This window comes from Panicum virgatum, chromosome 5K (assembly GCF_016808335.1).
Source record: "Panicum virgatum strain AP13 chromosome 5K, P.virgatum_v5, whole genome shotgun sequence".
NCBI classification, from domain to species: Eukaryota; Viridiplantae; Streptophyta; class Magnoliopsida; order Poales; family Poaceae; genus Panicum; species Panicum virgatum.
This window is the reverse complement of record NC_053140.1, coordinates 44,682,170-44,710,045: the sequence shown is the minus strand read 5'-3', so window position 1 is coordinate 44,710,045 and position 27,876 is coordinate 44,682,170. Positions and strand designations below refer to the sequence as shown.

The window sequence follows — 27,876 nt, the reverse complement described above, 5'->3', positions numbered from 1 at the left end:
GACTCACGTGATCGTAGAAGTGAGACTACAATTATTGCTTTTTATTTGTCCAAAAGTTGAGCATAAAAATACATGAAGTGTATAATATAACCCACTTTATGTTCCACTTCCACACATTGCAGTCAACACTTTGTATTTTCAGCAAGCATGGGTGGAGGTTCAATGATACAATTTGTATCGGATAAGATCATGTTTTGTTAGTTATGGCAAAGCTATCTGTAGCATAAAGTATATTTAATAAGTATATATGGACCTTTTATTTTATAGTTAGGATGCTCATTTCATCTATAACATCAACCTATGTCAGTGATATATAGGGTCAGTGCACCTCAAGTGGTGACATGGATGAGTATGATGTTTGTTTTATTCCATATCGCTATTAAAACGTTCCACTTTCATGTCCGGCTAATGAAGATACTTGTGCGAAGGTGATAACGTAAGGTCATGACCATCTTTAGCAAAGGCAATGAGGACCGATGAACATCCAACGGCAACACCAGCAAGTCATGCATGAGCCAGTGACCAACGAACAAACCTTGAATCATTATGGTTAATTTTGGTGGCATTGGTCGAGTATCGAGTACATGGCATGGAGAGTACAACAGAAGAGATGGCCATGGCAAGATCAGGCGGGAGCGCTCCACATAGCACCTGCAAATGATATTGCACTGATTGAAGGAGCAAGGAGCGAAAGCACCGAAAAGGAACTAAGGAAACAAAACGCAACACTGATGTCATGAGTAGAAAATTATTGTGTTGATTCATGTCCACAACATATAACATATTCCATCACTAACCCACATAAGTCATTTTGACATGCGCCAGTGCGTGAGATATAGTAGGATACCGCCATTTTTCTAGAATACATTCTCTCAAGTCATACATGCCATTATTTCTTCTACATAACTGTATTTTGGTTAATGGATATTTCACTCTAGTTTTTCATGCATCTTGAAAGCTTTCTTTCTTGAAGACATGAACCATATACATTGTCAGTTTCAATATGCAAAGCACACAACTGCCAATCCTTTTCCTATGGATTCACCCATAGTGATTATCTATACAGCATACGAAAATCCAAAAAGGAAAATATTCCCAGCATGCATGTATCCTTGTTTATTAAATTGTACGAACTATCAATTTTTTTGCAAGTATACTATATATAGTTGCTACATAAAAGAGATTCCATAAGATCCCAGCCAGAGAGAAAATATCCCGATATGTAATGCAGCTAAATCTCAATTGAAATACGTTTGCTAATTCATCGATCAACTTGGTATGTCAATGTGTGTTTAGATCCACATTAATACAAGATAATCTTCTTTCAGAATAATAGCAATGCAATATAACAAATATTAAGAATCTAACGGCATGCACAATCTAACTAGGTATATTTGATTATTTTAATAATTTTCCCCAATGCTGTTAATATTTCAATAGCATGTCGAAAGTGCATTAGATATTCTAGCTATCCTACAAATAATCAATAATAATATAAAATATATGAGCTACCACATGCATACGTAATCATGTTGTGAACTAAGCATAGCAAAAAAAAACAGTACGTAATAATTGTACAAACATCATATTTGCTTCACTTCAATAAATTGGATATAGTACAATACTTTTCGTCAAGCTATCACCGAATACCAGCAAAAGTAGCAGATTTACCATTAACCAACCTACACAATTCCATGGACAAAGTGACAACATTGAACTACAAAGTCAATTATCTCCAGCAAAAATCTTAGAGACGATTAACCCAACTTGGTTCATTTCACTTATAATTAATAGCATCTACAAGATAAAAATGTTATTATGAGTTTTGGGTGCAAATACAGTTCAATTGATTTTTGTAATAAAAGGTTCCATGATTGAATGAAGTGTGAGTACTCTTACATTAATATATATTAGGATGTTACAAACAATGGAATGCCTACAAGCATCCATGCTATTTTTATACTATGATGCTAGCATTGGTCCCCAAAACAATCTCATAATTCTCTATAGCTAGTGATCTTCAAAATTTAAGTGAAATATTGAAAAAGTCATCAAACTATTTTTTATCATTTATATGAAAATATCAATAAATTGCATAAATTCTTTCAAATTTGCAGTGAAGAATATCAAATACATTTTTTTACAATGAAAATCAACTAAACATGAGATTGCAGACAATATGACAATAAAAATTTCATCTTTAACTATGATATATTAATACATGTACTCTGATAGAAATGCAATGACGATTTCATAAGACTCCATGCTATAACCACGCTATTTTCCCCAACTACATTTTGTGACTTTCAATTGAGAAAAAGTTTATGAAACTATATGCAAAACAAATATGTAATACCAAGGAAAAATAGAACAATAGAAATGTAACGTTGCAACATAAAAAGTAGTAGCTCACTACAAAAGCACACATACTGTCGGTGTACCCAGACCGAGGTACCCACTCCTACTGTGTCAAGACTGATACACGCGTAGTTATCCGTAACTACGCCCTGAGGGCCTAAGCAGCCGAACCCCAGCGGTCCGGCTCCATCTCACCGGGCCAACGGCCTCGGACCTACTCCACCACATAGGGACAGGTCCGGTGACGCCATGTGTCCCAGAGATGGAAATGCTCAGGGTCTTCTGCCGTGGATTCGGACCCCCAGAGTCGGGTCCGGTACCTCCACGTGCCTATCCGGACCCCCCGAGCCCTCGGCTCAGCACTCTGCACGGGAGGGGTTCGGAGCCGCCACGTGCCAAGGGACCCGGACCTCCCGTCCCGCTCGGGAGGAGGTCCGGAGCTGCCACGTGCCCCTGTGGGCGCGGCCGCCGACCCCAGGGTCTGGCTCCGCCACGTGTCCCACAGAGGCGAGCCTTCTGCCGGAAGCCAACCTGCCTGCCGCATTAAATGCGGGTGGTTGAGACGTGCGCTGCCAGACCAGGGCATGGGACGGCTTCTGGCAGACTGCACAGGCGTGACAAGACAACACGGAAACCCCGCCGGTTACCGAGGCGGCTCGCGAGTTACCGAGGCGTGCGGTCAAATCCCAGCGCCACGCATGGGCGGCAAGCCATGATGACCTACTTCTGACAACTCGGTAACAATACGACGCAACAGTGAATAGAGAGGGTAACGCGGCGCTGCACCCTACCCTCTATGTTCGTAGCTGCCTACACCGACAGGACGGCTCAAGACCATACCCAGTCGGAAGGTACGCACGGAGGCCGTCGACGAAGATCTCCGGATCTGTAGCATTTAAGGCTCCGCTGTGTACAATATCAAATATATCGGGGCCCCACTCAGTGTATGTGCTCCCATTGGACATATAAAAGGGAGATCACGCCCGCTAGAACACAGGTTCCACTAGTTTTCACACATGCAGACAGGCATAGCTCCTCCCCCAGCTTGCACACAAGCTCAGGCAATATATCACACAGTGGACGTAGGGTATTACGCTCCGGCAGCCCGAACCACTCTAAATCTTTGTGTGCTTCCGTGTTCTTACGCCTCTAGATCGAGCATTCCTTGACTGCCCCCAAGCACATCCTACACTTAGGATTAGACAGGTGCCTTCCGCCACCCGGCTGTGGTTTTCCACACCACGACATTTGGCGCGCCAGGTAGGGGCTAGCTTGGTTTCCGCTTGATCGCCCACTTGGCATCTCCATGGCTCAGATTGTCGAGTTCCTGGACCACCTGATGGGGGAGGGCGTGGCGACACCCGCGCCGTAGGCCTCTCGCCATCCAACGCCGAGGGCTGCTGCCCACGGCGTGCAGCAGCGTGCAGTGGAGCATGCCCCCAGAGCCGTTAGCCGCAGCCAGGGAGCTGCTCCACAACCCGCCAGAACTGGCGGTCTCGCCGGACGTGATGAGGCAGTGGCGCGACGACATCGACCGCCTCATCATCCTGGCCCAGGCCACCCCCGGCTCCACGGGGACTGGGTCATGACAGCGTCGACGACCGGGCGGCGCACTAACCTCTGTGTGCCTTCCTAGAGTGGGAAGCGCGCGGACAGCTGATCTAGAGGCAGAACTCAACCGCAGGCGTGCTGGAGAGGACGCCCGTGTCTCCATGGAGCGGGCACGTGAACGCCGGCTCAACATCGAGGGTCAGAACCTCGACGCCGATCTCGGCGCGGTGGCACCAAGGTCCCAGGGTCATATCCAGACCCCGGTGGCTAGTGTGGGCTGTGTCGCGCTCGCGGAGCATCTCCGCGCGGTGGCCTGGCCACCTAAGTTCCGGCCGCACTTGCCAGAGAAGTACGACGGGACGACCAACCCGTCGGAATTCCTGCAGGTCTACATCACCGTCATCACGGCGGCTGGGGGTAACGACGCCGTCATGGCGAGTTACTTCCATGTAGTCTTGACCGGGCCAGCCCGGACTTGGCTCATGAACCTCTCCCCCGGGTCGATCCAATCCTGGGGCGAGCTGTGCGCGATGTTCTCGGCGAACTTCGCCAGCGCGTACCAGCAGCACGGTGTGGAGTCTCATCTCCACGCCGTGAGGCAGCAACCCGGGGAGTCGCTCCGGGCCTTCATCTCCCGCTTCACCAAGGTACGTGGAACCATTCCCAGTATTTCTGATGCATTTATTTTTACGGTTTTCCGACAGGTGGTCCGTGACGAGAAGATGCTGGAGAAGCTGGCCACACACCAGGTGGAAACTATTGCCACCTTGTTTGACTTGGCGGACAAGTACGCCAGGGCCGCTGAGGGCCGTGCATGGCACTCGGCCCCTCAAGATACGCCCGGGGGCCAGAACTCGCGCGGCAAGCGCCCGCGTCAGCAGGATGGCGACAGCGGGTCATGCTCTCCCAGCTCGTCATCAAGCAGGTCTGGGGGGAGCACAGCTTCAACAAATCCCAGCTCGCAGCATACCTCACTCATGTGAGGAAGCCCGCTCCGGCGGAAAGCCGACTCCGGTCGCACCAAGCCCGCTCCGGCGGAAAGCCCACTCCGGTCGCACTAAGCCGACTCTGGTGGCTCTCTCCGATGTTAAGGCTACTCCGGTCGCACCCCCGACTCTACATCTCTGTAAGTCCTACCCTTAGAGGCCTAGCAGGGAATAAAACATTTTCTTTTGTAACTAGGTAGTACTTTCGTGTGGTCCAGTCCGGTGAGCCTCCCCAATGGAGGGGTCCAGACCTCTACGAACCAGGTTCAGGGAAGCGTACTCACCCTCCGGGGAGGTCCGGAGTCGTGTAGCCGCTTAGCCTGGTTCCGTACCTTAAGCCTGCATGCTCTACCTCCCTAGGGCGAGTACCGTAATACCTAAGACTAGGGGCCCGGAGGTCCGGACAGCTCCGGCCTCATAAACCCGTGTTCTGGCTTACATCGCTCATCTTATGTACAACTAGTTATAAAGAAAAAGTGTATTCTCAGTTCGCCTCTAAGGATGTTACATTCCAATTTCAATCTACGCATTCTGTTTGCGCTAACCCCCGTGTGGTTCCCACTCCTGTGTCCGAATTGAGTCGGCCGGCATGTGGTTCAGTTTGGGACCCCCTCACTGCTAGAGGGGGGTCCGGGTCCTTATGAACCTGCTTCGGGGAAGATGTACTTGTTCCCGGGGGTGGTCCGGAGCCCTGTGCAGGCGCTTAGCCTGGTTCCGTACCCTAAGCCTGTGCACTCCACCACTCTGTAACAGGTGCCCTAGTACCCGGAACTGCGTACCTAGAGGTCCGGACATCATTCTAGCTTGAGGGCTGGCCTCCTAAGCTCTGTTCCACAAGTCCGGCTGCGTATCTCAAAGGACCTCTGCCAACAGGATTTGGGACCACATGGGTATGTTACTAAACGCCGATCCTAAGTCATGTGCAGGGCTGCTCGCCCACCATCCGAACAGGCTCCTGACCCTCGGCGACAAGGCGTGCGCGGAGGGCGGACTTCAGGCAATGCAGGCGCTCGACAGCAGAATCCAGGGTGGGAAGAACGGCGTTTCCCGACGACTCCGACATGGTTTTGGCCCCACCTACGGGTTCGTACCTTACCCGCAGGTGGGCCCGGGGGCCTCTGTCGGTGTACCCAGACCGGGGTACCCACTCCTACTGTGTCAAGGCTGATACACGCGTAGTCATCCGTAACTACGCCCTGAGTGCCTGAGCAGCCGGACCCCAGCGGTCCGGCTCCGTCTCACCGGGCCAACGGCCTCGGACCTACTCGACCACGTAGGGACAGGTCCGGTGACGCTACGTGTCCCAGAGATGGAAATGCTCAGGGTCTTCTGCCGTGGATTCGGACCCCCACAGTCGGGTCCGGGACCTCCACGTGCCTATCCGGGCCCCTCGAGCCCTCGGCTCAGCACTCCGCTCGAGAGGGGTTCGGAGCCGCCACGTGCCAAGGGACCCGGACCTCCCGTCCCGCTCGGGAGGAGGTCCGGAGCTGCCACGTGCCCCTGTGGGCGCGGCCGCCGACCCCAGGGTCCGGCACCGCCACGTGTCCCATAGAGGCGAGCCTTCTGCCGGAAGCCAAGCCGCCTACCGCATTAAATGCGGGTGGTTGAGACGTGCGCTGCCAGACCAGGGCATGAGACGGCTTCTGGCAGATTGCACAGGCGTGACAAGACAACACGGAAACCCCGCCGGTTACCGAGGCGGCTCGCGAGTTACCGAGGCGTGCGGTCAAATCCCAGCGCCACGTATGGGCGGCAAGTCATGATGACCTACTTCTGACAACTCGGTAACAGTACGCCGCACCAGTAAACAGAGAGGGTAAAGCGGCGCTGCACCCTACCCTCTATGTTCGTAGCTGCCTACACCGACCGGACGGCTCAAGACCATACCCAGTCGGAAGGTACGCACGGAGGCCGACGACGAAGATCTCCGGATATGTAGCATTTAAGGCTCCGCTGTGTACAATATCAAATATATCGCCGGGCCCACCTGTCGGGGCCCCGCTCAGTGTACGTGCTCCCCTTGGACATATAAAAGGGAGAGCACGCCCACTATAACACAGGTTTCACAAGTTTTCACACATGCAGAGACAGGCATAGCTCCTCCCCCAGCTTGCGCACAAGCTCAGGCAATACATCACACATTGGACATAGGGTATTACGTTCCAGCGGCCCGAACCACTCTAAATCCTTGTGTGCTTCCGTGTTTTTACGCCTCTAGATTGAGCATTCCTTGACTGCCCCCAAGCACATCCCACACTTAGGATTAGGCGGGTGCATTCCGCCACCCGGCTGTGATTTTTCACACCACGACACATACCATTCTTAAAAACCAACTAGTAATAATAAACGTTACAGTCAGTATGATCATCATCATGCAAACCCATAATAAAGCCAACACAGCCTTTTGTCACCATAGCATCCATATGCATCTTTTTCAATTTAAACCACCGGATCAACAAAACAACAGACACCCTGAAAAATCTGCGGAGTTCTGACTGATAAATCAATCTAGATGTGCTGGCCGGGAAACTTTACCGGTGTGGCACCACCAGTCAATCAAACGGCTCGAGCTGGTTGCACATCTCGATGTACGCGTAGTAGAGCACCCTGTTCTTGGCGCCGGTGCGGTGCCTGCCGGTGTTCTGGCAGAAGTACTTGAGCTGCTCCAGCGTGCAGCAGCCGAGCGTCTGTCCCAGGAGGAGGAACAGCCAGTTGATCCGGCGCTTGTCGGCCGCGATCTCCGGCCACATGGCGCCCTTGTGCCCGCAGGCGGCGCAGTCCGGCAGGGCCGGGTACATCCACGCGTCGGGCGCGCGGTCGTCCATGGCGTGGCGGTGGGCGACGACGTGGTCGCGCAGCTCCCGGAACTTGGACGCGAGGTCGTACGCGACGGGCCTCCGGGCGGCGCAGCGCTTGCACCGCGCCTGGCCCTCGACGGTCGTGACGCCCCGGCGCAGCAGGCTCTCCAGCGTGTCGTGCCGCGCGGGCCGCTCCGTCGCCCACGGGAACGGCGGCTCCTGGTCCTGGAGCCCGCCGCCGACGTCCTCCTTGTCGTCGTCGCGCGGCTTGGCGCGGGGGCGGCGGCGGGCGGCCGGCGAGCCATTGTTGAGGCGGCGGCGGGTGGAGCGCGGAAGAGCAGCCGTACGAGGAGGCGGCGGCGGGGCTGGAGCAGCAGCGGCGTCGTCGGCGGCGTCGTAGATGGATCCGAGGGTGAGGGCGAGCGGGTCGGACACGTCGCCGCCGCGGGCCCTCGCCGTTTTCCCTTCCATTTTCGCGGAGCAGCGCTTGCTTGCTGGCTCGCTCTGGCTGCCTTGTCGCTGCGTGGGCGCCCCTGACGGCTGGCTCTGGCTGTTTAGGGTTTTAAGGGAGAAGGGGAGCGGATGTCGGAGCGGGTTGTTGCCGGGGCGAGCGATCGGCGGGGCGATCCTGGGCGCGGCCCGGCCGAGCTGGAGCGTCCGATCTGACCGCGCCGGGGCCGGTTCTAACAAACCAGCGCGACCATTGCTGGCTTGCTGCTATCTGTTGCCGTTAATGCCATCTGTCTTGGCGTGTCTTGCCCTGGGCGTGGTCACCTGAGATATGGCAACTGGGCTCTTGCGAGATCTGACACTGGCAAGTCTTTTTTTCTTCTCTGTCATCATGTCTGATTTGTGCAACCGAGGGGGCCCCGGTTGCCGTGCGCCGATTGCTCTTGGGATTGGGCGATTGGCAAATTCGAAGTTTCCTTGCACAGAGGATGGAGATTATTGCAGCGCGGACGGGACGACGTGCGGAAATGGCGAGCCGGCGATCCGGGCCAGGCCAGGCCGCCCGGGCACACGCCTCCGGCTGCGGCGGGCGCGCACACGCGTCTTTTTTTATTTTTATATTTTTTAAAATTATTTTTTATAGAAATATATTTTCGATTTCATAATTTACAGTTTTGTACCCCTACTACCTGGCTGTGGGGCGGCAGGGTACCTGCCGCCAACTGGCGGGGCGGTAGGGACCTGAATGTAAATAAAATTTATTTTTAATCACATATTGGCCCCTGGGGGAGCCTGCCGCCCCCTGCCGGGCGGCAGGGTACCTACCGCCAACTGGCGGGGCGGTAGGCCAGGCAAAAAAATATTTTTTTTAGTTTCCAGAACAGTGAACTTCTAAATTCAATTAAAAATTATAGAAAAATCAAAAAAATGCAAACTAAATTTTGATAGGTTTTTTAAATCAAGATCTACAGAGAAAAAATACTCATGCACGTGAAATATCAATTTTGCCCCTCTAAAATTTTAGGTTGTGTTTAATCTAGTTTATTTTGTATCTGTTTTTCTGTTTGTCTAAAAATCTTGAAAATTTTGTGGTAGCCTAATTTTTTCATGTGTATTTCACTGAAAATTTTTCAGGTGCATAGCCTAGGTGTATGTTTTTGGATCTATTATTCTACTGCTAAATGATGGAAATATAACAATAATAGATCCACAAATATGCACTTAGGCTATGCACCTGAAAATTTTCCAATGGAATACACATGAAAAGAGTAGGCTATCACAAAATTTTTAGGATGTTTAGACAAACAGAACAACAGATACAAAATAAACTAGATTAAACACAACCTAAAATTTTAGTAGTGGCAAAATTGACATTTCACGTGCATGGGTATTTTTTCTCAGTAGATCTTGATTTAATAAACCTAACAAAATTTAGTTTGTATTTTTTTGATTTTTCTATAATTTTTAATTGAATTTAGAAGTTTACTGGAAACTAAAAAGAAAATAATTTTTTGCCTGGCCTACCGCCCCGCCAGTTGGCGGTAGGTACCCTGCCGCCCGGCAGGGGGGCGGCAGGCTCCCCCAGGAGTCAAAATGCGATTAAAAATAAATTTTATTTACATTCAGGTCCCTACCGCCCCGCCAGTTGGCGGCAGGTACCCTGCCGCCCCGCAGCCGGGCGGTAGGGGTACAACTGTAAATTATGAAATCGAAAATATATTTTTGTAAAAAATGATTTTAAAAAATATAAAAATAAAAAAGCCGCCACGCACACGCTGTTGGATCGCACCACACAGGCCAGCGCGACGATTGCGTGTTAGGCCCGGCCTGTGTAAGTGGCCAGGAAGAGGGCGACGCGTTCGGAAGAGGCCTTCCAAGCCGCCGAGAGCTCACCGACGGGCTGAATCTTTCCCGTCCGCGTCTCCTCGCGGGCCGGCGGCCTTCACGCCGAGGGCTCCTAACACAAACAAAAGGCCCGAGGCGGCAAAACGCGGCCGGCCCGGCACGCGGCGCCTCGCGCAAAGCAGCAGCGTCTGGCTTTCTCAAAAAAAAAAAAAGCAGCAGCGGCTGGCGCCTGCGGCGGCGGCCAAGGCGCTGTTTGGTTCATGTGTAGTACTACTAGCACACATTTTCCGAGAAAAGAATCTTCAATGCATGGAGTACTAAACGAAGTTTATTTGCAAAACCTTTTCACGGATGCGTGTAACTTTTCACGACGAATCTAATGATAGTAATTAATTGATGATTGGCTACAGTTATGCTACAGTAACCATCCTCGAATCGTGCGGTCAAAGACCTCATTAGGTTCGTCTCGCGAAGTAGAACACGGCTGTGGAGTTAGTTTTATAAATTACCTTTATTTAGTACCCTTAATTATTGGTCAAAATTTTTATACTACTTGCGCTAACCTAAAACAAACAGGGCCCAAGCCCGGGAGCAGCGCGGCTGCCCCACAACCACAAGCAAAGCAAGCTAGGGCGCGCTGTGGCCGCCGGACGCGCGAGGACGCGGCACAGGAAGGGAGGGGGGCCAGCACCGGCGCGGGTCTTCGAGCAGCGCGCCCGCCGCGGAGGCCTCCCGGGTTCGCGGCTGGCACGCACCGCCGTTTGGCGGAACGTGGGCACGCAGATGCGGACACGGGCAGGGCCGCAGGGGCTAGCGGCCGTGCCGGCTTTTGTCAGAGCGCGGACGGAGCAAGTCTTCCTGGAGCGCCCTTTCGTGCTACCGGACTCGGTGCATTGGAATCGTGGTGCTCCTTGGAGCACGTTTTCCAGGGATGTGTGGTCTCCTTCGCCCGTGTAAAATGACAGAGAAAAAACAAACCATTCCCGTTCCAGACGCATCTCAAATCTGGAGAGGATGCAGCCGTACTCTACCTAACCTACAGGCACAAATCTGCCACGAAAAGCGTCTTGCATTTTGTGGACATGTCACAGAAAATACTTGTCCACCCAAACCCTCCATCCATGTGGAAGGAATTCTGGAGGCTCTCGAGGATGTCCTGTGCATCATTAAAAAAAAGTGGAGGAGGCATGTAATTAAGCGCATAATTACGCCCCATCATTTTGTCAAGAGCGCTATTCATGATGAACGAGCTCAAGCCATTCCACATAGCCCTCAAAGGCTCAGACGTCTTTAATCATTCCGCCTTCCGCGTTTCGCCCATGCTTTTTTGCCCCGTTTCTTCGTATGCTTTTCCTCGGCTTGCCTCTTCTTTGGAAGTCATGTGCAGGCCCATGCATGGCAGTAAAAAAGAAGGCCACACGCTGCTTCTTTTTGTTCAGTAGGAGTGGCAAGTAAAGAGAAGGAAGCGTCGTCCCCATGTGTCGCTGTTCCAGCGCAAATACGTTCGAGAAAAAACTCTGGCAAGAGGGAGGGCAAAAGAGGTATTCGCCATCGTCGATCTCTATCGTCGTGTCCCAATAACCCTCACGTATTTAAACACGCCTGATCGCAACGGTTTTTGTCGTTCGCTCCAAGTTTTTCTTCAGTCCCGTCCCTTGTTCCTGTATTCTGTTCCCCTTTTTTTCTGTCTCTTTTCTGGTGAACGTGGTAGCTGTGTTAAGATGAAGTAGTCCGATATTTTTTGTTGACACTCGATTTTTCTTTGATGAACAGAAAGCAGTCCGATCTTGAGCACCCTGCATATCGCATCATGCTGTGCTGGACGCAGCGCAGGCTTTAAGTTTCGAGTCCTTGTCGAATTGTCGAGACCATCATTGTTCCAATTTTCCAAAAAAAAAAATACGACAAGGACTAATTCAACCTGCTGGCGAACGAGACAGACAAAACGGTGACCGCTACCAATAATCTCTCTGATCACGCCTTCCAGTTTTATCTGCACGTATTTAAACGTGCCCGATCATAACCTTTTTTGTCGTTTTAAGTAAAGAAAAGAATATCTTCAGCTCGCTTAAGTTCGTACGACTGCCCCCCACCAGCACCAATCATAATCGCCCATTTCAATTCGGTCCGGATGATGATCTCTGCTAGCAAAAAAAGAAAAAGAAAAAAAAAGGAGGAGGATCTGTTTGCAACCTGCGGATGATGCAAGTGACAGATGATTTCAAACAACGCGACAGCAAATCGAAATTTTGAATCGCAAAAAGATAGACAGCCACTGCCCCGGCGGCTCCCCCTGTAGACAGACAGCGTGTTGCTTTCCACGGTCACTCGCAGGATGAGACCCCCGTCAACGACGGCACCCGCGGGCTAATGAAATGATCCGCGCCATGCCGCCATTCCAGTGGAATTTTTTTTCCCCTTCGCCATCTCGCAACTGCCAGCGTCCCGTGTCCCTCCGGCCGGTTGGTCGCCCGTCGGAAAGGAAACCAGAGATTCTCCGGTGGAAAGCGATCGACCTTGCTACCGGCCTATCCGTTCTGATCCTGATCTAATCCCTCTAACCTCTATATCTACCCTCGACCTGTACGTTATCTGCAGTTTCGTATTACACTAATTATTTTTTGGGAAAAGTCCGGTTTACACCTTCCAACTATCGCAAAAGTCCGATTTTCAATCTTCAACTACGAAACTGGACAACATAGGTCATCCAACTGTCAAAACCGAGCAAATTTGACCCTGAGGTGGTTTTGAAAGTGGTTTTTCATTTTATGAGAATTAAAAATATTCAATTTTACACTAAAAAAATTATAAGTAATTCATTTTAAGTCAAAAATTTATGAAAAAGGTATCAAAAGTTTTCTAAAAATGTAACATATCTATTGTCACATGACTTGTGAGCTATTCAGATCTATTTTTTTATGTTCATAATATTTGGTTGATTGCAGTTATGCCTATTATTTTTAATAACTAAGATTCAAATGGAGCAATAGTAGATAGGTTACATTTTTAGAAAAATTTTGGTACTAGTTTCATATTTTTCTGATTTAAAGTGAATTAGTTTTGATTTTTTTAGATTTAATCAGATTTATTTATTTTTTTAGAAAATACAAAACCACCTTCAAAACCACCCCAAGAGTCAAATTTGTCCGGTTTTGATAGTTCGATGACCTATGTTGTTTGATTTCGTAGTTGAAGGTTGAAAATCAGACTTTTGCGATAGATCGAGGGTGAAAAATGAACTTTTCTCTTATTCTTTTGCGTGTGTAACCCTCGGTGCTTTTGGCTTGATTGGGAATCATCTCTCTAGTTTGCAGCAAGATAAGGCAAATAACGTCCTTGTATGGAATGACATAGTGACAGATGACGACCTCCCAACGATGCAACTGTGCTTAGAAAATGCAGTTCAGCAGATGCACCTAATGCGACGTGGGTGCTTAGTGAAAAGAGCCCCCTCTGCTGCCCCTCTCAGTACTTGGACGACGCGTTGGCTACCTGATCGAGCCGTGCGTGTCATCGTCAAATTAGCTTGCTGCCGTGTCACGGATGATCAACCCGTCGCTCGCTGCCCCCGGATTCTTAGACACTTATGAAAGCTACATTCTCCTCCTTGATTGTTCTTTGCTTCGGCACAAAGACGCGTGGTTCGGCGGTACCATTATATTCTTGCACAGGGGAAAACGAAGTAACTGAAACACCGTCAGGTTTCCATCTATATCTGATAAAGCAGTCATCGGAAGTGTTAACGGGATAAGCAAACACATCAGCATCGACAGGGAGGGAGGGATGAAAATGAAAGCTCAATTTGTCGTCCTCGTCCATTCCAGAGCACGTGGCAAAGGCAAGGCAAGCAACGACGGTGCTCTCTGCTACCACTGCCGGTCGGCCTCCGTTGGAGATTTGACAGCCTCGTCAGTGGCCGGTTCAGAAGTGGCTTTCTTTCATTCTTGAGGTAGGATTAACGGAGAAGCTCGATCTCTGCTGACTCTGCAGGGGCTGACTGTAAAGCATCCAAAGCCAGGGAATAAGTAAAGAAAGAGAGGCCGGCCGTGACGATACGAGCAGGAATGATACTTTACCTCCTCCTCTATCATCTCTCCCCCACAGTCCACAGGCCCACCACAGTGCAGGCTGCTGCAGCTGCTGCGTGCATCTCTCCCCCTGGTGCATGGGTGGCTGCCAAAACATAAAGCGGCGGCGTCCGCTAGCGAGCGCGAAAGCAAAGAATACTTCAGCTGGAGAAGAGCGCTCCCCTCCCACCTTGGACTTTCGACCGGACCGACCGATGCGTGCCGCTGAATAGATTTAAACGCGACGCCTGCTGACTTCCTGCTTCACCTAATCACCCCCGGCAACAACGTGCAGTGGCCCAGCGGCAATGGCAAGTCCAAAAGAGGCCAGGGCCAAGGACAAAAGAACAAAGCTGGCACGTGGCCATCCGGCTCCCGTAACAGAGGAGGAAGATCAGGGGTCAGGGGGGACGCCACCGCACACCGCAGCACATGCGCAGCACAGCAAGACCCGCCCGTTCACTTGCCAAGCCACGCGCGCCGATCTCTAGACCAGGATAGCCGGCCTGGGAGTTCCAGAGACCGGGCCGTCCGTCCAATTGCGACGCCGGACAATTTCCCAAGGGGATCCGCCGGTCCGCGGCGGCGGGTGTGTGTGTGAGTCATCGGATTTGGTGTTCCGGGCAGGAGGAAACGTACAGATTCTCCGGTTAACGGGGACCTCGTCTTGTCCCGGCGCCGCGCATTATTTAGCAAGAAAAAAAAAGAGAGGGGACGGAAAAGAAGGGGGCGTGCAACTTATTGGGCGCTCGCCGGCGAGCACTTGTTCCCCTTGACCGGCTCGGAGGAGTAGTTTATCACGGGGAGCATCGTGGCGACGACGCGTCGCCTGCCGGCAGCACACTGGCAGGGCAGTGGCCGGATCCAAGGCGGATCGCCGTAGGGCGCTGGGCGGGGGCGGCCCATGCAGGCAGCCATGCTGCCGCCCGTGTCGACACAATGATCATGCCTGGTCAGCTGCTGCTCGCTAGTAATTTTCGAAAAAAAAGCTGCTGCTCGCTCGCTCTTTCATTGCTTCTTGTGATGGTGTGGCCATCACATCTCTCCGGATATCTACCAATCTACACCGTGAATAGCACAAACAACACCGTGTGTCACTGCAGCTAAAAGAAGCAAAGACGGCATACCGCATCATGTACTGCGCTTCGCCCCCTCTTTGGGAAGAAGCTGATGTACCGCCGCCGCCTCCCGCTCTCAGATTCACCAACCAGGCGCGGAGCCATGAATGCCCCGCGACACATGGTCCTCACTCCTCGAGCTTCAGAGATCCTAGTGATGGAGTGGCGTAAATGGCGGGGCCGTTCCTCCTCCCTCCCTCTTGTACCGTCACGGCTGCGCGATAGATGCTCGTGCCCCCAATCCGATCCGACTCCTCTCGCGCAGCCTCTCACCCCACAAGTACGAGCACTGCTCCTACGTTATTTTTTACAAGGACAGTACTGTCCTACGTTATCAGGAAGAAAATACTGTACTACTGCTGCTACCGCTGCTAGTAAATACAGGTACTGGTATTTAGTAGTAGTATTACTACTAAACTCGATCCGTGATGAGGGGAAACACGCGTACGGCACCAGCGATGGCGCTCGGTAGAGTACAATATTTTATCCGCAGCTACTCCATTTTTTTTAAGAAAACCATTTTGCTTGACCATTTTTTTTGAAGTAAATTCTTCACCATTTTTGAGGCTTGGAGCCTTGGAGGTGACCAATAAAGTCAAGAACATCCGCCCAGCGCCTCAAATCCAGCGCGCACCGAATCCGGGACAAGAATTTACCTCCTCACCCCGTCGCGCTGCCTGCCCGCCCGGCGCCCGCCAGCCAGAGCCTCGTGCTCCGCCCCCCACCGTCCCACCCCGGAGTCCCCGCGCCCGCCCGGCTCCCTTCCTCTACTACTTCTCCCTCTGGTCTTCCACGCCACGCCACGCGCACGCAGACGCAGCGAGCCAGCCCTGGGCTTCTGCGGGCGCCCGCTTCCACACTGCCTGCCAGCCATCACTGCCCGCCCGCCCCCACCTGCCCCTCTCGACTCTCCGGGCCCGACGAGCACGGCAGGGGAGGGAGGCCGAGGCCGAGGGTAGCCAGCCGCGCGCCCCCGATGGCCGGGGACCGCTCGCCCGCGGCGGAGCGCCGCGGGGGAGTCCGGCGCCTCCTCCTGACACCCGCGCGGCGAGACGGCCTCCTCGTCCTCGCCCCCGCCGCTGCCGCCGGCGGCGGGGGAGGGGAGGCGGAAGGGGTTCGCCTCGGCGGCGCTGCGCGGGCTGGGATGCACGGCGGCGGCGGCCTCGCAGGCGTACGCGCCCGGGGCGGCCGCGGCGGCGGCCGTGCGGTCGTCGGCGGACTGGCACGGGCGGCGGCGGCGGAAGGGGAAGGAGAAGAGGAAGGAGCGGGGCGGCGGGGGAGGAGGAGGCGGCGGCTCCGGCGGAGGCCTCGTCGCCGGGGGGATCGGCACCGACGTGTGGTGCGCGCCCGGGATTCCGTTCGCCGCGGAGGCGTCCTCGGTGGACTGCGTGGTGGCGCGGCACCAGATGGTGGGGAGGGGCGGCCGCGGCGCCGAGGGGGAGAGGTCCCACAGGGAGGTGCGTCACATGGCTTTTCTTCGCGTCCATCCTTCCTTTCCTTGCGCCGCCTCGTGTTTCGATCTGCTCGTACTACCCAAGTCTCGTTCGGGAGGGAGGGATTCCTTGTTCTTGCTGGCTGGAGGGCTGTTGATTTTTCCCTTTTCCCCCCGATGATCTTTTGCCTTAATTTTCGTATTTATTAATCTCCCTTGTCCCTTGCCCACAAGAATGGTTATGCTTTCTGTCAGGTTCGCAGCGTTTTCTTGTCCCCTTCAAAACTTAATTATAGCCATTAATCCCCCACTTAACCTTGACAACTGTGGTCATTACAGGACGGTCGTCAATATTGTTCAAAGGTCAATGCGATTACTAGTTGTTTGTTTTCAGTAATTATTATATGCATCTGTATTCTGGACCACGGTGAATTCTTTATAGCTCCCTATACGCAAATGGAATCTTTGCCATGTTCTGCCGTATTGATGAGCTCTCACCTGAACAGAGGCCGTGCCTGTCCCGGAGGGCGACCGTGCAGGAGCAGATATCCTCGTCCTTTATGGACTCGCCGCCGCCGCCGCACCTCGACGCCCCCTTCTTCGGCGCCGACCTCATCCCGTCCGGACGCCTCCGCCGGATGCGCGGGTACCGTCACTCCCCCGGCGGCCTCGAAGAAGAGGTACAGTACACTGTCTGCCACACACGGAAAAGCTTGCTCTGTTGCCTCTCTTCATTTGCTTGCCCACCTCAACCGCATCCATTCCATGCCTTCCCCACTCGAGCGGTTGGTGCGTAGGGCAGGGTCGCTAAGCGCGTGATCATCTGACATGCTTGTGCGGTGATGACGCGTGCGTGGTAACCGACTGGTACGCCGTTGGGTAACGCCCCCGCGCGGCTGGGTGGGCGTTGGAAGTGGTTGACTTGCTTCTTTCGTGCGCTAAACGTGACGTGAGATGGTGGCCTTCGTGGAGATTGTTAACGGAACCGGTGCCTGAACAAGCACAATGATAACGGTTGTTGCAGCCGCGTGGTAGTGGTACTGACATGAGCGAATCTATATTATGGTCTTAATGTATCTACAATTGAGGTGCTTAGCAAAATTTGATTACCCACAAAGAGACGTTTAATGGGTAGGGTAGTTTAGCTACTTTCACAGCATCAATGCTTAGCTATGTGCCTATGTCCATGCACCTGCGCCTAGCATATGTAAATAGCTTGTAGGGAGTGCCGCCATTCAATTTAAGCGTCTTCAAAGGGATGCTTTCCTTTGAAAATAAATCTTTCGGAGGTGCTATACTGATGTGGCTATATCTTCTCTTTGACCTTGAGCATCTTTTAAATGTATTTTGCATTGTGCATGCTCCTAGGACCAGTTGATGACATGTATGGTCCTGTACTCCTGTTGATTAAAGCAGCAACAACAACAACAACATAGCCTTTTTTCCCAAGCAAGTTGGGGTAGGCTAGAGATGAAACCCGAAAGAAATAAGTTCAAAGTTCAGGCACATTGATAGCTAGTCTCCAAGCGCTCCTATCCAAAGCTATCTCTTTAGAGATATTCCAATCCTTAAGGTCTCTCTTAACCGACTCATCCCACGTCAGTTTAGGTCTACCTCTACCCCTCTTTACATTATCGACCCGCTCAAGAACCCCATTACGCACCGGCGCCTCAGGAGGCCTTCGTTGGACATGTCCAAACCATCTCAGCCGATGCTGGATAAGTTTCTCCTCAATTGGTGTCACCCCGACCCTATCCCAAATAACTTCGTTCCGGACTCCTGTTGATTAAAGGATTAGGATAATTGCTGTTGAGAAAGGAGTGAAACTGATAGCAATGTGGTCATGGAAAGAGACCTCTCAACCATAGTGAGTCTAGGTCCGGTCTATTCCAAAGCCAACTTACAATATGAATGCTGGGGGACCGAGCCTTGGCTCGGGTGGCTAGCACTCCAGGTGTGGAGGCTGCCGACCCGCGTTCGAGCGTCACTCAACGCGGGTTTTCCCACTGGTGCTGAGGTGTGTGTGTGTGTGTGCGTGTGTGTGCGTGTGGTGTGAGTGCCTCGGTATGGCGTGTCCCGAGACTACTCGGGTAGCCTTGTCTGTGTTGAGTCCGGTCAACGTGGGCGCCTAAAAATCTTACATGACTCCCCAATGCTCCTGGGTGCTTTCAAAAAAAAATATGAATGCTGGATACTCTGTTTCGGCTGGGCAAAATGGTCACTTGGTTCTTAAGTGCACTATCCAAGAATGGAGGCTGCAGTCATGGAACACCTGACAACCACGGCCAATGATATGGCTCAATTTTCTTTTGGCACACAGTTCTGGTGGAACGGGCATGCTGGTTTGGAATGATGGCCTTCAATGGCTGATGGCCTAATGGGTGGTGCTAGCAGTTACTGTTTTACATTAGTGCCAGGCCTGTCTTGCTGGACTGAACTATTATTTGCTGCCTGCTTAGGGGGACCGGTGCTTCATGCTACTTATGATTTGCCTGTTGCTTCAGTCACAATCAGATCTGTAGTATCCAACACTTCATGTGGGCACCTGCCTAGTGATGGCCCCTAAGCAAATCATTCAATGCCAAGATCCATGAGCATTGTCGGTCTGTATCCAATAAACAGATGTATAGGAACACACTGTTAATCTTCTCAGATGTCATTTCCTTAACCAGTCAACAGGTTCCATTGCCCCTGATTGATGTAGTGCAGAGAACCGAAAGTGAATTGTTCTACAGTCTCTTGCATGCCAACCCTTTATGTCTACTTTGGTGCCTGTGGGTCTTGTAATCTTCATTTCAGAAACAAATGACCTCCGAACCATATTTGTACCATCTCTACCTTGAAGAATGGGTCGATCGTGAGAGCAAATTTTAGCTTACAGTTTTGGACACAGTACCCTGGACATGGACAAGTAAACATTGCAATTGTTACCGTTTTCTGGTAGCATGCCATGTCAAATAATATGCCAATACCATGGGAACATCTATCCCCAAGCAATCTTCTTAGATCTAGAAATATTACCTTGCACACCAGTTGTGAACCCACTGCAATTTTATGTTACAAAGATGAAGTTGAATTGTAACCATAGAAATGAAAGGGCTGATCAACCTATTAAAGTAGCATGCATATGTTGTGAGTTGGCTGGTCATGCCACTCTTGAACTTCAGTCTGCACTTTATGCCCGTCAAATCATCTTTAGTTGTGATGGAGAGTATAAAGCATGTTCACAATGTTTAATATTAGCTAAAGTAGAACATTATGTTGTAATCTGCAGTACCTAAGACATCACATACAGTTGATTTTTTAGTAAAAACCCTTTAGAAAGAAAATATATGATACATCCAGCTTCATATCTGCTCCATTTTACCTTTATTTGCAGATCATGATGTTTCAGACAAGAGTATTACTGGGAGGAATGAACATGTATGATCGCTACCAGGATTGGCGCCTTGACGTGGATAACATGACATATGAGGTATGCATCCCATTCTGTTGTATCCTGCACCTATGTATTACCAGTGCCATCAGACGATAAGCCGCTTTGCTTTGCAGGAGTTGCTCGAGCTTGGAGACAAAATTGGGTATGTCAACACAGGGTTGCGTGAGGATGAGATTACCCGCAGCATTAGGAAGGTCAAGCACCCATCCTATGGCTCTTTCCGTTTCGCAAAAGAAATGGAGAGGAAGTGCAGTATCTGTCAAGTATTGATTATTCCTCCCTTCTCCTTAGTTCCATGATTCCATGACTTCTCGTTATGCTACTGCCCGATTTATGCATTAAAACAAGTCGAATGCAATTGTTTTGCAGGAAGAATTTGAAGCGAACGAAGAGATGGGCAGGCTGGAATGTGGCCATAGCTACCATGTGTACTGCATCAAGCAGTGGCTCTCTCAGAAGAACACTTGCCCAGTTTGCAAGACTGCTGTCACCAAGACTTAAAATACCAATTCCAGGCACGTCAGTATAACGGGGTGGAATCGAAAAAAATCTGTTGTTCTGTACAGCCCATTATATATGTTATTGTTATATAAACACAACATCCATTCGTTGCATCTTGCAGATAGAAATGCCATATTTTGGCTCTCTTTCATCAAATCTATGGGTTCTGAATTCTGAGACCCCCCTTGTTGGAGGGTAATTTCGAAAAAGTTTTGCAGTGTCAATTCGCATGAACCATGTGATTTGAGAATGTGTTTACAACATGCCATCGTAAGGGTTATGCCTTCTCGTGCAATTACAGCTAGACTGAATTTATCTACTTTGGGCTTACGACTCCTGGTGATCCTTACAATTGATCCTCGGGTTCATGCTGATACTTTCATGACCACGCAGCAACAGACCCAAAAACAACAGCACTGCAGTTAAAATTACATTTGCAACCTACTGTAGCATTTGACAGCCACTACATCTGGAGCGCCAAAAGATAGACATCGGCTTTGAAGATATCACCAATCCGGCCCGAGGTGCCAACATCCAGCTGAGTTCGTCTCTCTAGTGCTACTGCTACATGGTTGTTTATACACATCTGTTTCAGAGAGGAAAAAAAATAAGATGAATCAGCAACAGACGAACAATTGCACCCGTCTAATAGCAGAGTGCCTTAACAAAAAGAACAAAAAAAAACCCTTCAATCCCATTTAAGTGATATCAGTGAAGACAAATCACGTATTTCAATATCTTGAACATCATACAAATATAGATATCAGTTGTGAAAACTTATGAAGACACATTGTCGTGCTGAGAGAGGAACTCTATTATACACGGGTACACTTCATGGACAGCCTGCGCATAGTACAGATCACTGTAAGCGTGATGATTAGTACAAAAATTGACTACTAGTTCTCAAGTGTCAATTATTGTCAACGTACCTTCCGCCCTCCAACTAAGTCATAATGTGCATAGTGAGGTCCTTCAGGGGCTCCGAAAACCTTATATGTGACCAAATGCTGAGGAATTAGTTTCACAGTTTCTGCAAAAATAAACAAGAAGTCAACAATTGCTTTTTCTAAAGAAATTCAGAAACAAGAACTAGAATAGGATAGAATAGAATCTATGCACATTAACACCAAAGGCTATTGTGGTTAGAGAATAGAGATAACCAAAGGCCAGAACAGATGGAAAATGAAACTGTGTGCTATGGAGCTAACACCATGGAGCCTTAGTCCTACGCTATCAGATTGTCGACTAAGGTGAATCAACTATCAAGCAGTGAAATCTAATGACTATGATCGTGGCACATTGGCATGACCTGGTGCTAAAATAGTTCCATATTAATTTAGTAAGTAACTAATGTTCATGCTCTGCATTTTGTACTATAAAAAGGATTCCTCGTTGCATAATAATAAAGGAAAAATGTATCTCGTTGCCAGACCGTAAACGGCTTCTGGGGGGCAAATCAGATCCTCATCTCCAGCAAGGGCAAGTACCGGAACTTTGATTTTGTGAAGATGCTCTTTGAAGAAAAAGGTACCATTCCTATTGCACAGACCACCATCACGGAATGCGGTCGTCAGCTGTAATAGAACCTTTGCAGGTACTGTGCTTGCAAGCCATGACACCCAAGTTGAGGAAATGTTAAGAAAGATGATAAAACTCACTACAACAGCATAAGTGAACCAAGTGTCTGTTTCCAAAATCAACATTGTCCCCTTCATTCAGTGTTTTTAACACTTCTGGCAACAAGGGCATTTACTATTACAATATAAGATTAGACATTCCTGCAAATCTCATAAATATTTCAGAATTTAAGCATATCTTACAAACTTATGTCTGTGAACTGCTTCCAGCAAACCAAATTGTATAGGAGACGTGTAAAAATACTGTGAACATTTTCACACAGTATACTGATATTGTAAAACGAACCACATAGCTCATATTGCTAATCTATGCCACTTCTTAGCAAAAAAGATATTATATGTATACTGACACGGTATTTATGTTGAATAGCACCATGAACATAACAAATGAGTCAGAATACCTTCAAATGAAACAATTCATGGTTATGTTTCAGTTAAGTATCACCTGACTAGTATCTTAAGCACAAACGAGCCACTTGATAGCTTTAATAACAAACAGCAAGATATGCCTGACTTACAAAAGTTATTCAAGATAAGCTTTGAAAGAAGTTCAGGGTCCATCATCTCCTTGGCTGAAATTTGAGAACGAAGCAGTGACAGAATATATGGTGCACGGGATGATATAGGATAGGTAGTAGACAGTAATGCTCCTAGTGGGATAGCAGGAACACGCAACATCTCAGCTGGATCTGCCTAATTGAGAATACAACGAAGATTAGTTTAGTGGTTTACGCATATGCAAAAAGTATGTCAAAACTGCTTGATGGTCAACTTACAAGAGGCAACAGCATCTTTAGTGAGGAATTGGATGTTGTGTAGTCAACTGATGAAGCCAAAGTAACAATTGCTGCCAGCTCTGGCTCAGCCCCTTCGAATCCTTATGAAGCAGGAGAAAATAAATTAGTAACATACATTGGCAACAAAAAATTGAGAAGCTGACAAACAAACAAGCAAACTGAGCTGAACCAATATAAAAAAAGAGAAGAGCTTCAAATCACACGGACATCAGATGTAAAAAGAAATGGAGATGGAACCACGAAATCAAAAGATATAACTGATGGATTGCTCAATCTTTGCACAGAACTAGTTCCATTTCATATGTGCCATCTGGTTGATATGCAGATTAATGCATATGATGCGCAAGATAACTCTTGGCTCTAGATCAGATCGTGATGACATAGTTCTTCGACCCAAAATGGTATTCTTTTGCTATGTCTTATTGAAAATTAACCGGTGCCCTATGAGAATTCAAGTGGAAGCTATTTGACCAATGATGGTTCCTGACAGACTTAAGAGGCAGTATGCAAACATCCAGTAAATTAACAGTAGTGCACCAAAAATAGCTAATCTGTGTACTTTTGGAGATGGAAAACAACAAATCACTTCTCAATCTATATAAGGCATTGGTTTTGGAAGATGCAAGCTTTGTACACTCAAACGGAGATGGCGTTCTAAGGATTGTTTGAGTTAACATTATAAAATCCTCCCCAAAAAACATTGTAAAAACAAACATTGCTAACCTCTTCGATGTCAGGAAGAAAAAAGTAAACGATAAAATCGTAAAGCCAAACAAGAAAGCAAACACATGATGAGATTTACAATTTTAGTAACACAGGAACTTCAACTTTCAAGGAAACATTATTAGGGGAAAGAGTAACTGAATAAAGAGCAGCACCAATGCAGCATTTGTTGCATCATGGTAGGTTATGAAGAAGACATTTTGATAAAATAGGCGAGGGGAAAATAAGTTGTACCACTTAAATATTCTGTATCACATGTGGTAGATGAAATTGCAGTCAAAACGTTGATATACTAGGATGAATGGAAAAGCAGATCCGGTAGGATTGTTGCAGTAATGTAGTCTAATAGCATGAGTTTGACTTTCTACTTAATGTTTTTTCAAAGGTTCAATATCTCAATATCAAGTAGATAAATAAAATTAGCAGCTAATACTATATTGATTGAGAAAATAAGCATGCTTGACAAAATATCCCAAGTTAACAATGATAAGACTTGTTCCATTTCTTTGCATTGAATAAAAAACATGCCAGCACTGCTACAAGTAAAACAATGTGAAAAGATCAAAGGATAAATGTCGATAAAACATACCACACTTCGAAACCATCGCATACAATAAGATTCCTCCCATGGAATGACCAATGGCAAGCAACTTTCCATCCTTTGGTACACTCTGCTTTCTTATGTAATCCATCTAAACAAACAAAAGGTATTGCACGCTTCTTAAAGAGGTTACCTAGGTACCATCTGACTACTATACAGGAAAGAATACAAACCGCAGCAGGTACGTCCTCCTCCAGATAATGGTCAAAGTCCCAATCATAGCTAATAATCAGCTCCAACTGTTTCTGCAGGTCTTCGATGGTTGCGGAGAGGCGTTCTTGCCACCCAAATAACCGAGGTGAAGCAGTTTGCTGGCCTTCCCCAAGAATCTTCACAAGGCGCTGACTTAAATTGCTAATTTGATCAGATATCACTGACGTTTGCGGCAATTCCAACAAACCTAAAATCTTTTCTGAAATCTCCTCAAGGCTAGCTAAGGAGGTATCAGGAGCAAGTTCTGAAACTCGATCAAAAAAGCTATCAGCTATGTTTTTCAGACGGCTATCTTTCACATAACTTGAGAATATTTCACCCAATCGCGCCAAAGTATTTGATAACTTTATCACCAGCTGTGGTTCTTCTGATGTACTTGTTCCTACAATGTTCTTATCTACTATTACTGGAACTTCAGAAATTTGAGCATCAGAAGTGGACATATTCTTGGCAGGAACAACAACATTTGCTTTTGCTGTAGAACTTTCATCCAAACTAGAACCTGGGGGAATATCAGGTTTGCTGTTAGCTGCAGCTAGTTCCGATCCACGCATGCTCAAGCCTGCACCACGCACTTCAACAATCCATGTATCAAATCCTTGCATAGACATATGACGAGCAAAAGACGCCTGGCAGCATTTTATATGTATCAGTCAAGGCCAGGGGTCAAAGGGAAGCCATAACAGGACAATAACCAAAGATAAATAACAGTAATACAAAAGAAGACAGTCAATTCATGATTTCATGTTCTTTTGTTCTTTAACTATTGATTGTTACATGTAACCAGAAAGCAAACAAAACTTGAACCCCCAAAAAATCATAAAAAGGAATACCATTAATATTTTAAAATAGGAAAGAAATCTCAGAACTAATTCATTTCCTGCAACAGAAGATCGATAATAATATAGGTGGACAGCTACTAGGACTAGTATAGAACTGAAAACTACACAACACTTTTTCACTTAAGGCTGATGTTTATCAAGTCAATGCACTAAACTGCAATATCACGCACAAGTTGACACGCTGCTAGAGAAATTTTGTCTAGAGGCATCCTAACTCTGGCAATAGCTACTATGATTTTTGTGACAAAAATACACGGACCTTTTCCATAAATTTTAGTAGGCTGCATATTCCTTCATAACAATCACCAATACGGTTAGGTATTTTTTGTTCTCACTAAATTTCAGACTAACTATGTATGAACCTTGTCGGTACCCTGGGACCGGGGTACCCCCTCCTACTGCGTCTGGGCAAGGACTCGCGTAGTTATCCTAAACTACGCGCTGAAGAGCAGAGCAGCCGGACCCCTGCGGTCCGGAGTCCACCTCGCCGGGCCAGCGGCCCCGGACCTGCTCTCTGCTCGGGGGAGGGTCCGGTGACGCCACGTGTCCCAGAGAAGGCAGTGTCCGGCGCAGATAGCCGGGGGTCCCAGGACCCCCCATGCCATCCGGACCCCCCGGCACGCGGGGAACCAGCATCCCGCCGGAAGACTCGCCCATCCACCGCATTTAATGCGGGAGGCTGAGGCGTGCTCTGTCGCAGCAGAGCACAGGGCAGCCTTTGCCAGACTCCACTATTGGTCGTGTATTACCAAGGTGCACAGTGCAGCCGCAGGCGCCGCGCGCGCGGTGCACGTTAGTCTGCTGCATTAAATGGATGCGACGGCACGGCCCTTTCCATCATGCCGCCTACGCCGCAAGCTACGCTGCATGAACAGCATGCGTGGCGCAACCTACCCGGCTAGCTGCAAGCGCCGCACCAACATGACAGGACAAGACCACGCCGGTCGGAGGGTCTGCGCCGGTCAGTACATCCATGCGGACGAGGCAGCGGAATCCCGGAATAAGATCTTTCCCAGGCGTAGCACCATAATAGCGCTAGACGTTATGTTATTTAAATACATCCACGTTGGGCCCATCTGTCGGGGTCCCAACGGCTATGTATGTGCCTCCCTTTGACTATGAAAGGGGAGCACATGCTAGTCTCAGGACAAGTGGACTTAGACTCTCTCCCTCACACTCTCAGCTCACCAGCTAGAACCACTCTCGAGCAATCTCTTGTGAGCACAGACAATACAAACACACAATGTATGTAGGGTATTACGCCGCGGCGGCCCGAACCACTCTAAACCTTCTGTGTTCATCGTGTTCTTGCATCTAGATCGGACTAATCCTAGCTACCCCCGAGTTCATTCTCTCTCAGGGCTTAGGCGGGTGCATTTTGCCACCCGGCTGGGTTTCCATTTTGAAATTCTGTTACTTTCTGGTCTGATGATCTTCTATGTGCACATAACATGTAATACCAACGTATTTTCATTAGGTTTTTTGTCTGTTCAGAACTAGGCTATTTCTGATTGCAGAACTGAGAACCACACATTCAATATTTAATTTCTCCTACTACATGGTCAGGAAACACCATCTAAGTGTCAATTACATTGGCAAACAGTATAACATATTCAATTGCCAAACTATGCCATGAGTTTTTTTTTTCTGTTGGAGCAATGTTTCAATTTGAGATTTAGTGAGATATCACCCGAAATTTGTTCACCGAGAACAAGTATGCACTCGTCGTAGGGTACTTCATCGACACCAATGGCGTCATCATGGTCAATCTCACTCACCCCAGGGGACAGGTCGAACCCAACAGCGTTCGTGGCCACTCCAGACAGCAGCATCAGCGGATGGTTCCTCTTCGGCGCCTGCGCAATCAAAACCAGCAACAATTCAATAACCAAACAACCCCAAACAAAGCACTACCCCGACCAGTACACACTCCCCCCAGAGGCAGCCCTCACCTCAGGCGGCGGACGGTACCGCCAGAGCGCGAGCCGCCACTCGGTGCCCGGCACGGGCGCGTAGTGCAGCTCGTCGGCCGTGCATATCGCGGGCTTCGCCGCCGCCTGCTCGCAGGCCGCGGCGGCCGCGGAGGCGCCCGCCAAGGCGGCCGCCCCCGCGGGCGAGGAGGACGGCGCCGAGGCGCGGGAAGAGGCGAACGCGCGGAGCCGCGGCGCCGGCAGGGGAGGGGCCGCGCACGGGGAGGCGCGGGAGGCCAGGGAGGAGGAGAGGTGCGCGACGGCGGCCGCGGCGAGGAAGGCGCGGAGGTCGGACGCGTGCGGCAGCCGCATGGCGCCGGTCTCGCTCGCTGGGCGGCCTCCGCGCTCGGCGGATGGGTTGTTCCTCTTCTGGTGTGTGGCTTTCCCCTTCCTCTCCGGTTTGGTCCGTGCGGCTGCTTTCCACGTTTGACGCTGGGTGAGCCGAGCGGCGGCCACGTGGGAAACCTGCGGGGTTCGTGCGGCTGACTGGTGGGGCCATGTGCTACCGCCGTCTTCGTCTAACCGGTTATCTCTTGTGCGGTTGTGCC

The 27,876-nt window shown here is 49.5% G+C and overlaps 2 protein-coding genes and 1 pseudogene across 7 annotated transcripts; 1 reads left to right on the top strand and 2 right to left on the bottom strand.

Annotated features, from left to right (window-relative positions):
• Positions 1-7,297: 7,297 nt before the first annotated feature.
• LOC120710143 lies at positions 7,298-8,164 on the bottom strand. The gene is made up of 2 exons (XM_039995807.1): positions 8,069-8,164; positions 7,298-7,960 (listed from the first exon to the last, which is right to left on the bottom strand). The coding sequence occupies exons 1-2, from the start codon at positions 8,162-8,164 to the stop codon at positions 7,448-7,450; spliced, it is 609 nt and encodes a 202-aa protein (XP_039851741.1). The 3' UTR covers positions 7,298-7,447.
• A 7,985-nt stretch (positions 8,165-16,149) lies between these two features.
• LOC120707692 lies at positions 16,150-20,779 on the top strand (annotated as a pseudogene).
• Positions 20,756-27,716, bottom strand: LOC120707689. Of its 6 annotated transcripts, none has more exons than XM_039992660.1 (10): positions 27,311-27,707; positions 27,137-27,214; positions 24,477-25,145; positions 24,292-24,394; positions 22,959-23,059; positions 22,701-22,875; positions 21,978-22,148; positions 21,475-21,575; positions 21,298-21,388; positions 20,756-21,131 (listed from the first exon to the last, which is right to left on the bottom strand). In XM_039992660.1, exons 1-9 carry the CDS (start codon positions 27,638-27,640, stop codon positions 21,323-21,325), a joined length of 1,794 nt encoding a protein of 597 aa, XP_039848594.1. In that variant the 5' UTR covers positions 27,641-27,707; the 3' UTR covers positions 20,756-21,131; positions 21,298-21,322. The 6 variants fall into 6 exon arrangements, 2 of the variants coding, with proteins under 2 accessions (XP_039848594.1, XP_039848593.1); XM_039992659.1 differs by having other exon boundaries at positions 20,770-21,131; positions 21,327-21,388; positions 27,311-27,708; XR_005689055.1 differs by having other exon boundaries at positions 20,788-21,131; positions 21,232-21,388.
• Between the last annotated feature and the right edge of the window lie 160 nt (positions 27,717-27,876).

Excerpts from the sequence above, each read along its gene's own strand:
- LOC120710143 (XM_039995807.1), bottom strand. The coding sequence starts at position 8,164 with ATGGAAGGGAAAACGGCGAGGGCCCGCGGCGGCGACGTGTCCGACCCG. Across the intron at positions 7,961-8,068 it reads ACGCCGCCGACGACGCCGCT|CCGCGCGACGACGACAAGGA; the intron begins GCTGCTCCAGCC and ends CCCCGCGCCAAG.
- LOC120707689 (XM_039992659.1), bottom strand. The coding sequence starts at position 27,640 with ATGCGGCTGCCGCACGCGTCCGACCTCCGCGCCTTCCTCGCCGCGGCC. Across the intron at positions 27,215-27,310 it reads GGTACCGTCCGCCGCCTGAG|GCGCCGAAGAGGAACCATCC; the intron begins GTGAGGGCTGCC and ends TTGATTGCGCAG. Across the intron at positions 24,395-24,476 it reads AGGAGGACGTACCTGCTGCG|ATGGATTACATAAGAAAGCA; the intron begins GTTTGTATTCTT and ends TTGTTTGTTTAG.